Source organism: Clarias gariepinus, chromosome 2, assembly GCF_024256425.1.
Source record: "Clarias gariepinus isolate MV-2021 ecotype Netherlands chromosome 2, CGAR_prim_01v2, whole genome shotgun sequence".
NCBI classification, from domain to species: Eukaryota; Metazoa; Chordata; class Actinopteri; order Siluriformes; family Clariidae; genus Clarias; species Clarias gariepinus.
The window spans coordinates 50,511,431-50,524,013 of record NC_071101.1 but is presented as its reverse complement, the minus strand read 5'-3'; the positions used below and the strand labels follow the sequence as shown (position 1 = coordinate 50,524,013).

Genomic DNA, 12,583 nt, shown 5'->3' with positions numbered 1-12,583 from the left:
CAAGGACTTGTAACTTAAAATGTAACGTATAATCTTATAGTAGAAAACACGAGGTAAATTTGACTATATTCATTTACTTAGGTTAAATGAATTGTAAGCCTTTGAATGGTGCTAAAAAAATTGCAAAACATCAGAATATATTGGAGGGAACTTCTGAGGTGGTCAGTGATTGATGGCACGGTCGTTCGGAGGGGGTTGTGATCACACCTACAGCTCTTTTGTTTCTAGGCTGCCGGTCAAATATCTCTTCACTTGGAATGGAAGCACAAAATATAGGGGCAACATGCAAGGGATTTTAGCATCTCGACGCACAATATACTAAGCTGTGTATAAAGTAGACACTGTTTGTTTTTTCATTTTGTAATCTTTCTCGTGTTTACCTTGTACCAGTGGCGGCCGGCCCATAGGGGGCGCTGGGGCACCGCCCTCCCTGATAAGAGGGGCTAAAAATGTAAAATATATTTTTTTACAAATTAAGTTTTTAAACTCGGTTTACCCACCAGTATGTGCCTACATGCGATATGAATAACATATACAACATTTCCCACCTAGTGACATTCATTCACCAGTGAATTTCCACAGACAGACTTGTATCGTTTCTGTCATGGGGCGCTGAGAAAAAGCGCCCCTGAGTGCAGCCAAATAGCCAGTCATGTAGCTGTTGCTAGGGTAAATTAATAAATATGCGGCCAATCAGGTTCTCAGAATTTTATGGTCTTGGGGCGCTGGAAATTCTGCCCCAAGCCGCAGAAAATACCGCGAGATTTAAGTTTTTTTTCTTTTGAGGCGCGGTCAATCAGAGTAATGATGGCGAACTTAACGAGCGAAGAGCAGTTTCCACCAAATTCGGTGAGATCCTTATTAATATACCCGTTTTAGACTGTTGTGTTAAATTGCATTTTTTAAACTGTTTTTCTTTGTGTGAACCACTTTGAGATGCAACTTTGCTTGGAAGGTGATCCAGCTGATCATACCCTTTGATGTTGATTATTGTATTTGATACTCCCTTAAGCATGCATGGTGTATTATACAATGGAAATTTGTTCATTGACTTTATCTGTGAAACTGGTGATTTTGAGGAGGAGATTAAATCATTACTGTTAATTGTAATCATTGTCTGACTGTTGATTTTAATTCTTATATTGGACTAAGAAAGAAATATTTTGTCACATCAGCCCCACCAGGAAAAATTTTCACCAGCCGCCACTGCCTTGTACTGTACAATGTATATTCATTTTTTAAAGAATTGCTGTAAATAAAACACATATGCAGTTGATTTACAAGAAACGTTTCTGTTTTTTGTGTGCACACTTAAGCGGAATCTGGACGAAACAATGCTGATAAGTTCAAGCTTAGATTAATATATAAACTGGTCCACTCCGTGACCGCTGAAATCCGACAGACGGTAATTGGATGTTTACCAAGGGCTCAGGAGAGGTGTGTGTGTGTGTGTGTGTGTGCGCGCGCTGCAGCTTGTCCCTTTTTCAGCGGATTTTTCCGCTACTGCAGATCAGTTTAGCAACTTTATATCAACAATATATTTAATATATAAATTTTAGGAATATATTAACATGTGCAGACATATATTTGAGGGTACGCTGCCCCTCTTGCCCTGCGTAGAGCCGGCCTCGATTACTCACACACACACACATATTACACACACATATGAATTAGTTTCAGCTGAAACTCATGATCAATGGTGTTGGGGTACTTATGTAGTGATAATTAGTTTCAGCCAAATCATTAAAACTAACAATAGACTATGGCACTCTTGAGAGGGGATATGAAGGTGTTATTCATTTATTTATTCAATTCTACATATAAACAAACAAAATACAGCTATTTTTCCCAAAAAAGTGAAGTTGTTCAGCTGTTTAGTGTCACTATGTCATAACCAGTGAAACAACGTGTTTCAAAGTCTTTCCTCTCCGTGACCGCTGAAATCAGACACGACACCACGTTAGGCTACGTCTTAACTCATTTGCATACCGACGGTGATTGGATGTTTACCGAGGGCTCAGGGGAGGTGTGTGTGTGTGTGTGTGTCTGCTTGTACTGTTATAAAAATTCTAAATATAAACAAACAAAATACAGCTTTTTTTCTCAGAGGTAAACGATAAAGTTGTTCAGCTGTTTAGTATCACTATACACTCAGTGTAGTTACCGAAATCTTTGATTTAGTTCTCATTGAGTGGCCACTTCCACATTTCACTCGCTTTTATTACATGAATCTTATGTGGGCATAAACAGTGAAACATTCCGCAGGTTTATAATACACCGCGGCCAAGTGAACCACGTTCCCGACGAACGAAACGAGGCATAGTCGTGGTGTTTGATTCGGTTATGACATAGCATAGTTTATTATCTGCTGTGGTAGATCTGATTTATTCAAACACATTAATAAAGCTTTATATCCTCAGGATGGGTCACTGCATTTTTTAGAGATAATTGCAACAGAAATTTTTAAACAGAATGAACAAACTAATGAATTTTCTCGAAACGTTATAAAATAAAGTAAAGCTAAATCCTCTAAATCTCCTTATAAAATATCGCTGATTATCAACGCCAGAATGAATGGCGAATTGTCAATATTTCACGGATATATATATATATATATATATATATATATATATATATAAAATAAACTGCATATATGGAATGAAACCTGAAACAGTTACACACTGAATGACGCATAGATAGTATGCGCGATTCCTTGCGCCATCTGCTGAGAGAAATGAGAATCGCAGGTTGGAAAAGGCAGGAAACGGCATGACCGGCGCGCAGCTGTCAGCGATTTCACGTAAATAAGAGCAAAATAGCTTTATACTGGCTTTTACTGGTGCGATTTTGAAAATTTAAGCATACAGGGTGATTAAGCTCACAGATCTAGGAAAAGTCATGGAAGGAGGGTCCTGGAAATTGAACGAGTGTGAAGTATTTTTTTTTTACCCCCTTGCGGTCAAATGACCGCTGCTCGGCGCTTCTAGTGTTAATCTCAGTCGGTGATCCCCACATGCTTCAAAGAGTCCATCATTGTTCCTGTCCCAAAGAAACCTCATCCTGCTTCCCTCAATGACTATCGCCCTGTAGCCCTCACTTCAGTAGTGATAAAGTGCTTTGAACGCCTGGTCAGAGCCTTTATTATTTCTTCACTACCAGACACACTGGACCCACTACAGTTTGCATACCGTCCAAACCGTTCCACGGACGATGCAATCTCTCATCTCCTCCATACATCTCTCACTCACCTAGACACTCGGAGGGGGAATTATGTGAAAATGCTCTTCATCGACTACAGTTCTGCATTTAATACCATAATTCCCTCCACACTTACCACCAAGCTGGAGCACCTGGGACTCAGCTCATCAATGTGTCAGTGGATCTCCAATTTTCTGACTGGCAGACCACAGGCAGTAAGGATGGGCGGCCATGTCTCAGCCTCCATCACTCTCAGTACTGGAGCCCCCCAGGGTTGTGTTCTGAGCCCCCTGCTGTACTCTCTGTACACCTCTGACTGCGTGGCCACTACCAACTCCACCACCGTCATCAAGTTTGCTGACGACACTGTCGTGGTGGGCCTGATCACCAACAACGATGAAACGGCCTACCTGGAGGAGGTTGGAAATCTGGAGAACTGGTGCCAGAGAAACAATCTCCTCCTGAACGTCAGCAAGACAAAGGAGCTGATAGTGGACTTCAGTACAAAGCAGGTGAGGAACTACCAGACCCCCGTCATCAACAGGAGCCCAGTGGAGAGAGTGGACAGCTTCAGATACCTCGGTGTTCACATCACGCAGGACCTGGCATGGTCCTGTCACATCAACACCGTGGTAAAAAAGGCCCGGCAGCGTCTCTACCACCTCAGACGCTTGAGAGACTTTAGACTGCCCTCCAAGGTGCTCAGGAATTTCTACTCCTGCACCATAAAGAGCATCCTGACGGGAAATATCACAACCTGGTTCGGGAACAGCACCATGCAGGACAGACAAGCTCTACAGAGGGTGGTGCGATCAGCTGAGCGCATCATCCGCATCGAGCTCCCTGACCTGCACTCGATCTACAGCAAGCGGTGCTTGACCAAGGCCAGGAAGATCATGAAGGACCTCAGCCACCCCAATAACGGACTGTTTACTCTGTTGCGGTCTGGAAAGCGATTCCGCTCCTTGAAGGCCAACACAGAGAGACTGAGGAGGAGCTTCTTCCCGCAGGCGATAAGGTCTCTCAACCACACCACTAGGCAAAACTAACACAATATTTTCACAATTCTTACAATCAATCTTTATACATCAATGGACACTATGGACAACTCCACGCACATCACATCTACACTACATGTTCACGTTTACATTCTGGACCGTTGCACAAAGTCACTTTAATAACCATTGCACAAAGTCACTTTTTCTATGCATACTTGCACACCATTATAGTTCTATGTGTACAATATATTTCCATTTTCAGGTTCTATTTTTTCTAGTAAAATTTTTATTTAAATTTTTTATCATATTTCTTCTATTGATATTTATTGCTTATAAGTTTTAATTCTCTTTTTAAGGTCACTGGTGGTCGTGTAAGCACTGTGTATGACTGTGTATGTGACAAATAAAATTTGAATTTGAATTTATTATTATTGCCCAGTTTGTGCTGAATAAAATGTTATCAGACTTTAGCCGTTTATATGTTTATAAGTAACTGAAAAATACACAAATGTCAGGACATGTCAGAATCTTTTTAGGGCTCCAACACACCCTCAGACTTCTAAGGGTTAATTTATCTGAGTTGTCAATTTGGATGATATCCTGATCTGGTGGAACACCAACACCACATCTGCCAAGTGTCTTCATTGGCTCCCAGATAATAAGCTGGTTTTCTCAGGTTAGACATTGGCCTTTTAAATATCAAGATAGGGTCCTAACAGTGGCGAATTGGCCGACAGGAGGCAGGAGCTTTAGAGCTTCTTGGGCTTCGCAAATTGCTACCGCCGATTCATTCGAGATACAGCTCCATCGCTACTCCCCCTCCCCAAGCCCAGACCTTGCCCAAGAACCAATCCAACTGAAACCAGGAATCTAAAAGAGATTCTTCACAGAGCTTTTAGCTATCAAGAACGTTAAGTACCTACATGGCCAATAGGCTCAACTTTAGCAACACCCAGTGGTCATTGTTCTTCAACAGGTTAAACTTTACCCTCTTCTATTGCTCAGGGTCTGAAAACTCCAAACCAGATGCCCTCTCCAGACAGTTTACACCCAAGACGTCTGCCATGTACCCAGGACTCCACCGCCAGTGACACTATTTTTCCTTCCTCTTGCTTATTTGCAGCAACCGGACTAGACATTGAAACCAAGGTCAAGCAGGCCCAGTGTCATGAATCAAGGCCCAGTAATGTACCCTCTAATCGCCTCTTCATTCCCCACACCCTACACTCTCAGGTCCTAAAATAGGGACACAGCTCCAAGCTCTCCTGCCACTATGGGTTGGCTTTTACCTTGTCCCAAGTCCAGTGACGTTTTTGGTGGCCATCATTAAAGGAGGACACTCCAGTTTGTGGCTGCATGTGATGTTTGCTTAAGGACCTTTCAACTTAGACAATTGGCAAAACTTAAGCCTGTTTTGTCCTTTAAGGATTTTAAAATAGCCATCCACGCTATTATCACGACTCCCCGACTATGTACACGCCGGCGAGACATTGCTGACATGTTCTGTTAACTGTGTGTTTTGCCCACCTGCATGTTCAATATAACAAAACGTCATACAGCTTTTCACTGCAGTTCTGTCTCTCTGCGTCTGTGATTACCTGACCCACTACTTCCGCTACATATTTTAATTGTCTTTTTATATTATTTTATTATTTGTCTTTTTATATTTTTTTATTATTTTATCATTTATGTGAAGCACTTTGGAGCATTCTTTTTGTTAAAGTGCTATACAAATAAAGTTGAGTTAAGTTGACAACCTTGGTAATGGTGAAGGGACCGACATAACGAGATGAGAGTTTGTAGGAGAACAAACTTCAAGTTTTTAAGGGAATGTCTCAAGTGGAGAGCATGATTCTTTGCCCTACCCTGTCCGTAAGGGCCTGAAAGCGTCTGCGGTCCGTATCCTCGTACATTTAGAAAACCACACCTTCAGAATAGTTTTCTGGATTGTATCTTGGACTAATAGCTCAAAAGAAGACTTGATGTACTACACATGAGAAACTTCCATCTGTGTTGGCCCTGGTTGCATTCTTATCACATTGACAGCCATGCAGGGTGGGTCATTTCTAGGGCAAGAACACCAAAAGCATCTTTCTCGATTTCAAATTCAATTGCAATATCTTCTGAACTGAGAATCTTTTGGCCATTTTGATAAGTTGTGATAAGGAACCACAAAGCTATATTTATTGCATCCAGCTCCCAACTTGGGATATGAAAAATGCAATAGAATAGGAGCAAATTGGAGCAGATTGGTTACCACAATACAGATAGTAAAGTGTGCAGGAATGTGAAAGCAGACAGGTGTCAGTGCTTGAATTTTTGCCACAATGTTGTATGACAGTGTTTGCAACCTTGCGAACACTGTCATGGGCGGGACAACAGGGCAAAAACACAAAACTTACACTCTCTCCACACACCTACTGCAGTCCCAGATAGGAGGAGAAAAGAGTGAAGGGATACAGGACTTACGATTTTCAAACTTTTATTAGCCCCAATTCCAGTGAACCCCAACATCCTCATGTAACATAAATGCGTAGTGGGGTGTACTGGTTGTGGTCATTAAAAGTGTTTTCAGATATATGCTCTTCAGAGAGAATGAGCCAAGGCAAATGAGTCGAAAAAAAAATATAATTGTATAATTTTTATTTTGATAAAACATGAAAACAGGTCCCACAGACCCAAACACCACAAAATGGTTAAGTTGGCTTTCTTAAGTTGATACATTACTTTATAAGCTCAGGGCACCTGAGCCCTCTGCAGGCTTCAGATTACACTGATTTTGAAAATTTGCAAACAGTAATTTTGCAACAGTCAGCATTACAGTGCTATTTGTAAATCCCAGGTTTGTTCAAGGAAGGTTAGATGACATTTTCCCTCTATATTATATTATAGAATAAGTGCACAATTCAAATGAGTAATAAACCCCTTATCATAAAAGAATATTCATAAATGCAGAGTCTCTTTGAAATATTTGCAGTGTTATAACTAATTTAATGCACCTCCTAAACCATGGGTAAAATAAAGCATAAATATAAGGGTTAATGCAGGAATTAAGATGAACCACAGCCAAAAAGTTCAATAATGTTTCTGTCTGAGGTTCAATAGCAGTCCCTAATAAACTGTAACTAAAATATGGAAGTAAACATGCAAGAAACACAAACACCAAAATGCCAAGGACCTTTGCTGCTTTTCTCTCAGATTTCATTGAGTGTGAGGTGATTTTCTGTGTTTTAGGCCGTGTGTAATTATTAAGCTCTCTAATAGCAGTGGCATGTTTCTTGGCAATCAGAAAAACCAAAGTATACAAGATGATTATGATAGAAAGTGGAAATATAAAGGAAATTATTAGATCAATTTCAGACCAAACCTCAGTCAGCAAATAAAAACACTCTCCAGGACACATTACAGAACTTGAAATAGTTCCAGTAAAATAATAAAATGCAGTGACATACAATGCCAATATACACCAAATAAAATGAACTACAATGCATGTAGTTCTTGTCGAGATCTTGTTTGTGTACAGAAATGGGTTTGAAAGAGCCAAATACCGATCCACAGCTATCAGAGTAACATTATAGATTGATATGGTCATGCAGAAACCAGCAATTACCAAGAAACTGATGCACAAAACATTTCCAAATATCCAGCATGACTCAATTGTCCAGATTAACATAGGTGGCATCACTAAAGCACCCACAAGGAAATCCGACACCGCAAGGGAAAGCACGAGCATGTTAGTCGGTGTGTGAAGCTGTTTGAAGTGAAAAACAGAGATAATGATGAGCAGATTACCCCACACTGTTAGGAGAACCACAGTAGCTGAACACACATACAGTAAGATATAAACTGCATTAGATGCAGATCTTTTTGGACAGGAGAAATGCACACAGTGATCAGATTGATTAAACTCGTTCATGAATACAGCAATGCACTTATATCTTCAAAGCCAATTAATAACTAATATGTATATATACACACACAGGATAACATTGGTAAAGGTTAAGTCAAACATTAAATCAAGAGCAAGAGTATCAAGAATCTCTAGTGCTTTTATAGCTTAAAATTTGAATACACCCCTTGAGTTTGAGTGAGAGCATGATGCAAAGTATGTCATGCCTTAGTGCAGTAAAAAGCCCTAGTTTGTACAATCCAGATAATTAAACCTGGCATTTCACAAATTTGTCTTTAGGATAAGTGAACACTGTGTTATGTTAGCTTGTGATAAAGCTGCATATATGCATGTTAGGAAAGGTAGCAGATCAGCTAAAATTAGTGCATGTAAGTATAGTTTAAATACACATATATATGTGTCTCAACATACTTGGCCAATATAACCCGATTCTGATTCTAAGTGGATCCACCTGTCATTAATCATTTTTACAACATTAGAATTTTAACTGTAACTCATACAAAACATGAACATCTAGTTTGGGGGTTTTACGTGACAGGAACATTTGGCATTCATTTCTAAAATTAAGAAAAGTTAGATTACGTTGGAATTAACTTTGGTGTAATTTTCGCAATTTAAAAGATACTCCTAATTATGCAGCTAGTGTCAGGAGCCGGAGAATACCGAGCCTAAAAGCAGACTCAAGACACACAAAGCAGTTTGTGTTTTTTTATGTGTAAAATAAAACACCTTTTAATCCTGGCAGAGCTGACAGTGTGTTGCTGTGGTGGCTTCCGGGATCAAAGGGGAATCAGGAGGGATATTAGGAGGATAAACAGTAAACATTTCTTGTAAAGTGCAGCAAAGATTGAAATGAATTTAGTCCAAAAAACAAAGTAGTACATTTTGTGCAAAAGAGCAATTACAGGTTGGTATGTACAATTGTAAGATGGTTGTTGATCATTTTGTTTGCTTGTGTGTGTTTATCAGTTAAGTCCCAATGGGTTGAGGTGGTTAAGTTTATCTGAGTGATTGTGTGTGTGTGTGTGTGTGTGAGTGAGAGAGATGCAGCAGATGCAACATGTGGCGTAGATGTCTTTAAGAGTGGGAGAAGAGACCCTGATAATCTTTTCGTCTGTCCTCACTATCGCTGTAGGTTCTTGTGCTCCAAAATGTGGTGGTCCACAATTCTCAAACCAGCCAGTGATGCAGCTGCTCAGGATGCTTTAGATCGTCACTCTATAAAAAGTTGTTAGGATCAGTAGTGGAAGTTAGGCCTTTCTCAGCCTACTCAGAAAAGGAAATGATATGCAAAGAGCTAGTGCTAAGGGACCAGTTGAGATTTTCCTTCAGATGGACATCCAGGAATTTGGTCCTGTTAAAGATCTTTACAGAGAAGCCATTGATATTTAGCGGAGAGTGGTCGCTCCATGTCCTCCTGAAGTCAACAAACATCTCTTTTGTTTTAGCAACATTCACAGACAGGTTGTAGTCTTTATACCAGTCTGTAAGCTTCAATGATGTGGTTGGATCTGTGTGTCACTACACAGCCTTGGGGGGCTCCAGTACTCAGTGTGGTGGTGCTTGGGGTGCAGTGCCCAATCCTCACTGACTGAGGTCTTACTGTAAGTAAAAAAAAAATCCAGGACCCAGCTACAGAGCATGGTGTTCAAGACCAACTGGCTCAGATTAGCTTGTCCAGCACCTTTACCTAGATTAAATCTGCATAGAGTTTTTCTCACATCAGCTGTGGTGGGAAACACCACCTGTTTGTTGGGAGGAGGGGTGGTCTTCCTTGCGTCACGTCATTCTGCGTGTCGAACCGAGCGTAAAAGCTGTTTAGTGCATCTGGAATAAAGCCATCTCTGTCACAGACAGTTGATGATCTTCTGTAGATGGATTATGAGCCCTGCCACATGTACTATGTGTCACTGCTGTCCCTGAAGCGGTTGTAGATTCTCTGGGTGTGTGCGCACTTTGCCTCTTTGATTGCCCAGGGCAGTTTAGCCCTTGCTGTTCGTAGGGCCACCTTGTCCCCTCATCCAGAGGTGGAGTCTCAAGTCTTTATAAGGGCACGCACCTCTGCATTAACACACAGTATCTCTTTGGGCATGAGATGATTCTCTTGTGAGATGATTCCTCCAAGTTGTTGAAGTTGTCACAAGTTGCAGCCTCCCTGAACATGTTCCAGTCAGTGTTCTCAAAACAGTCCTGAAGATTTCACCTGCTTTATAACGGTTTTAAATGGCTGATAAGTAGTCTGTATCCTGAAATAATCATAACAGAGATGTAGTGTGAGTAGCCAAGGTGACAGCAGAGCTTTGCCCGATATGTGCCGGGGATGTTTTTGTAAACAAGCTGAAGCGTATTTTCCCCCTTGTTGCAAGGTCCAGATACTGATGGAATTTAGGAACCACTGATTTGAGATTTGCATGGTTAAAATCTCCAACGAAAGTAAACAGTCCATCGGGGTGTGTATTCTGCAGGGCACTTCCTTAGCATTACTGCTAAGTAGAATGTACATTTTAAAATTAAGCCATGTAGTCTGTTGGATTGGAATGTATTCCAGATAATTGTTCAGGGAGCAGAGGTTGGATGAGATAATGGACGGGAGAGCTGGTTGGTTTGGGTTTATTTTTAGCCTACCACACACTCTTGCCTGCTTGCTGCACTTCTGCTTCCTAACGCAACAGTTCCAATGTCCTCTTCTTCGGCCACCAGCTTTAGATAACTCTGATGACTGAAGGCCTGGTTCACGCAGCAAGCCGAGGTCACGTAGCTTTTCCCACAGCTCATCCTTAATGTTGTTTACTGGGTTGTTGAGTTCCAAAAGTGTCTGGCAGTGGGGTATACAAACACCAGTTGCACCAATGTCTGTTTACCAGGTAAAAGAAACATGCTATAACACAAAGTAAACAAAAAATATAATAATAATAAAAAAAAACAACAACATTATTTTGGCTCTCGGGCAGACGCTGCATGCTACTGCTGCGCCTCGATCTCGGATTCCTTGAGAGGGCCCTGTTTTTTTTTCTTCTTTGGTGTTGTTTGTTGCCTCTGCCACCAGCACATGTCTGTTTGCTAAAGCATTTTGGAAACATACTGGGTAAGTCTTGATTGTTTGTTTAAGTCTGCCAGCAAGGTTTGGGCTATGTACAGGATCCGAGGAGTTGCTCTGGGCCTTACTCTTGGCGTCTCTTATGCTTTATTAATGCTGATGTCATAGACTTCCTGTATTAGAAACCAGATACGATGTGGTTCTGACCTCCAAGGGTCTGACCATGCGATTTTCTTCTTCATGGCTTGCTCCCATTTGGTCCAGGCATCTTGCTCTCTTATCCCAACTGCTCCACTGTGCTTCTTCTCCTTTACAACAGCTTTTACCTTTTCTGCCTTCTCTCTTTCCCCCGCACCTTGTCATAATGATGTGTTGTAAGGGTTCCAATGCCCACCTTTTCTCTAGCCACTGGGAGCACCAGTCATGATTGTGCTTGTGCTATTGTAAACTTTGCTCTTCATTTTCTGCAAATTCTGATTGCTATGCTAGCTCTTTTTTATACATTGGACTTACTCACAGGACTGCAGTAGCCCCCTTGCCTTCAAAACCTTAAACTCCCCCTTAATGGATTTCAAGTAGAGCATCCGGCAGTGGCTCACTTTCCTCTCCAGGTCTATGACAGTTGTGATTGGAAACTCATAAAAAAGCAAAGGGCACAGTATTAGACAGAATCCCATGCTGATAAATCCATGCCTTAAATTCCTCAGAAAGTCCTGTCTTGCCAAGATGGTGGGGATTAAAGTCCTAACCATCAACTCTGCCCTTCCTCAACATGAGAGATCATGATTTTCCTGGTTGAATGATATCCTGGCCCACTTGATCACCCTCTCTAACCCTTTCAGAAACCATCTTTCTCTTAGGGTTAAGGACTCTGTGGTGACTGTCGGTGGTTATCATATTCTGGAGTTGGACTTAGGGCCTTGCATTCTAACTTGGCAGATTTTACCATAATATTTATTGAGCGATGTGTGTTGGCTAGGTCCAACCACAGAACCATCAAATTGCCTCTGTTTTTCTTTGACTCTCTGAGGAGCTGTGTAACCATGCCTCAATGCAACCTGCTGACCCTGGGATGCCATCTTTTTGCACTGAAGTGGCAATAAACCTATTCTTGAGAAAGAAGTCAGTTTCTTTACTACAATTACTTTTTTTTCCTCAAAAGTAATCCATTATAGATCTTTACTATTTTTTAAACTATGACTTTTCATTAATGTTCATTCCTTTTGGATTAATGCATATGAACACTACACATAGCTTTTCCCTGCACTTATCACGTTTTAAGTGTACTTACAACCTATACCTTTATTCTGCACTTTGTGCTTATTGCACTTATGGTTAGACCTAAACTGCATGTTGGTGCCTTGTAGGGTACATGTATAATGACAATAAAGTTGAATCTAATCTAATCTAATATGAACAGGGACAGCATAAATGTAAATG

The 12,583-nt window shown here is 41.0% G+C and overlaps 1 protein-coding gene across 1 annotated transcript; it reads right to left on the bottom strand.

The window, feature by feature from the left end:
* Positions 1–7,125: 7,125 nt before the first annotated feature.
* LOC128541550 (trace amine-associated receptor 13c-like) lies at positions 7,126–8,112 on the bottom strand. Its single transcript, XM_053512024.1, has one exon. It carries the CDS (start codon positions 8,110–8,112, stop codon positions 7,126–7,128), a length of 987 nt encoding a protein of 328 aa, XP_053367999.1.
* Between the last annotated feature and the right edge of the window lie 4,471 nt (positions 8,113–12,583).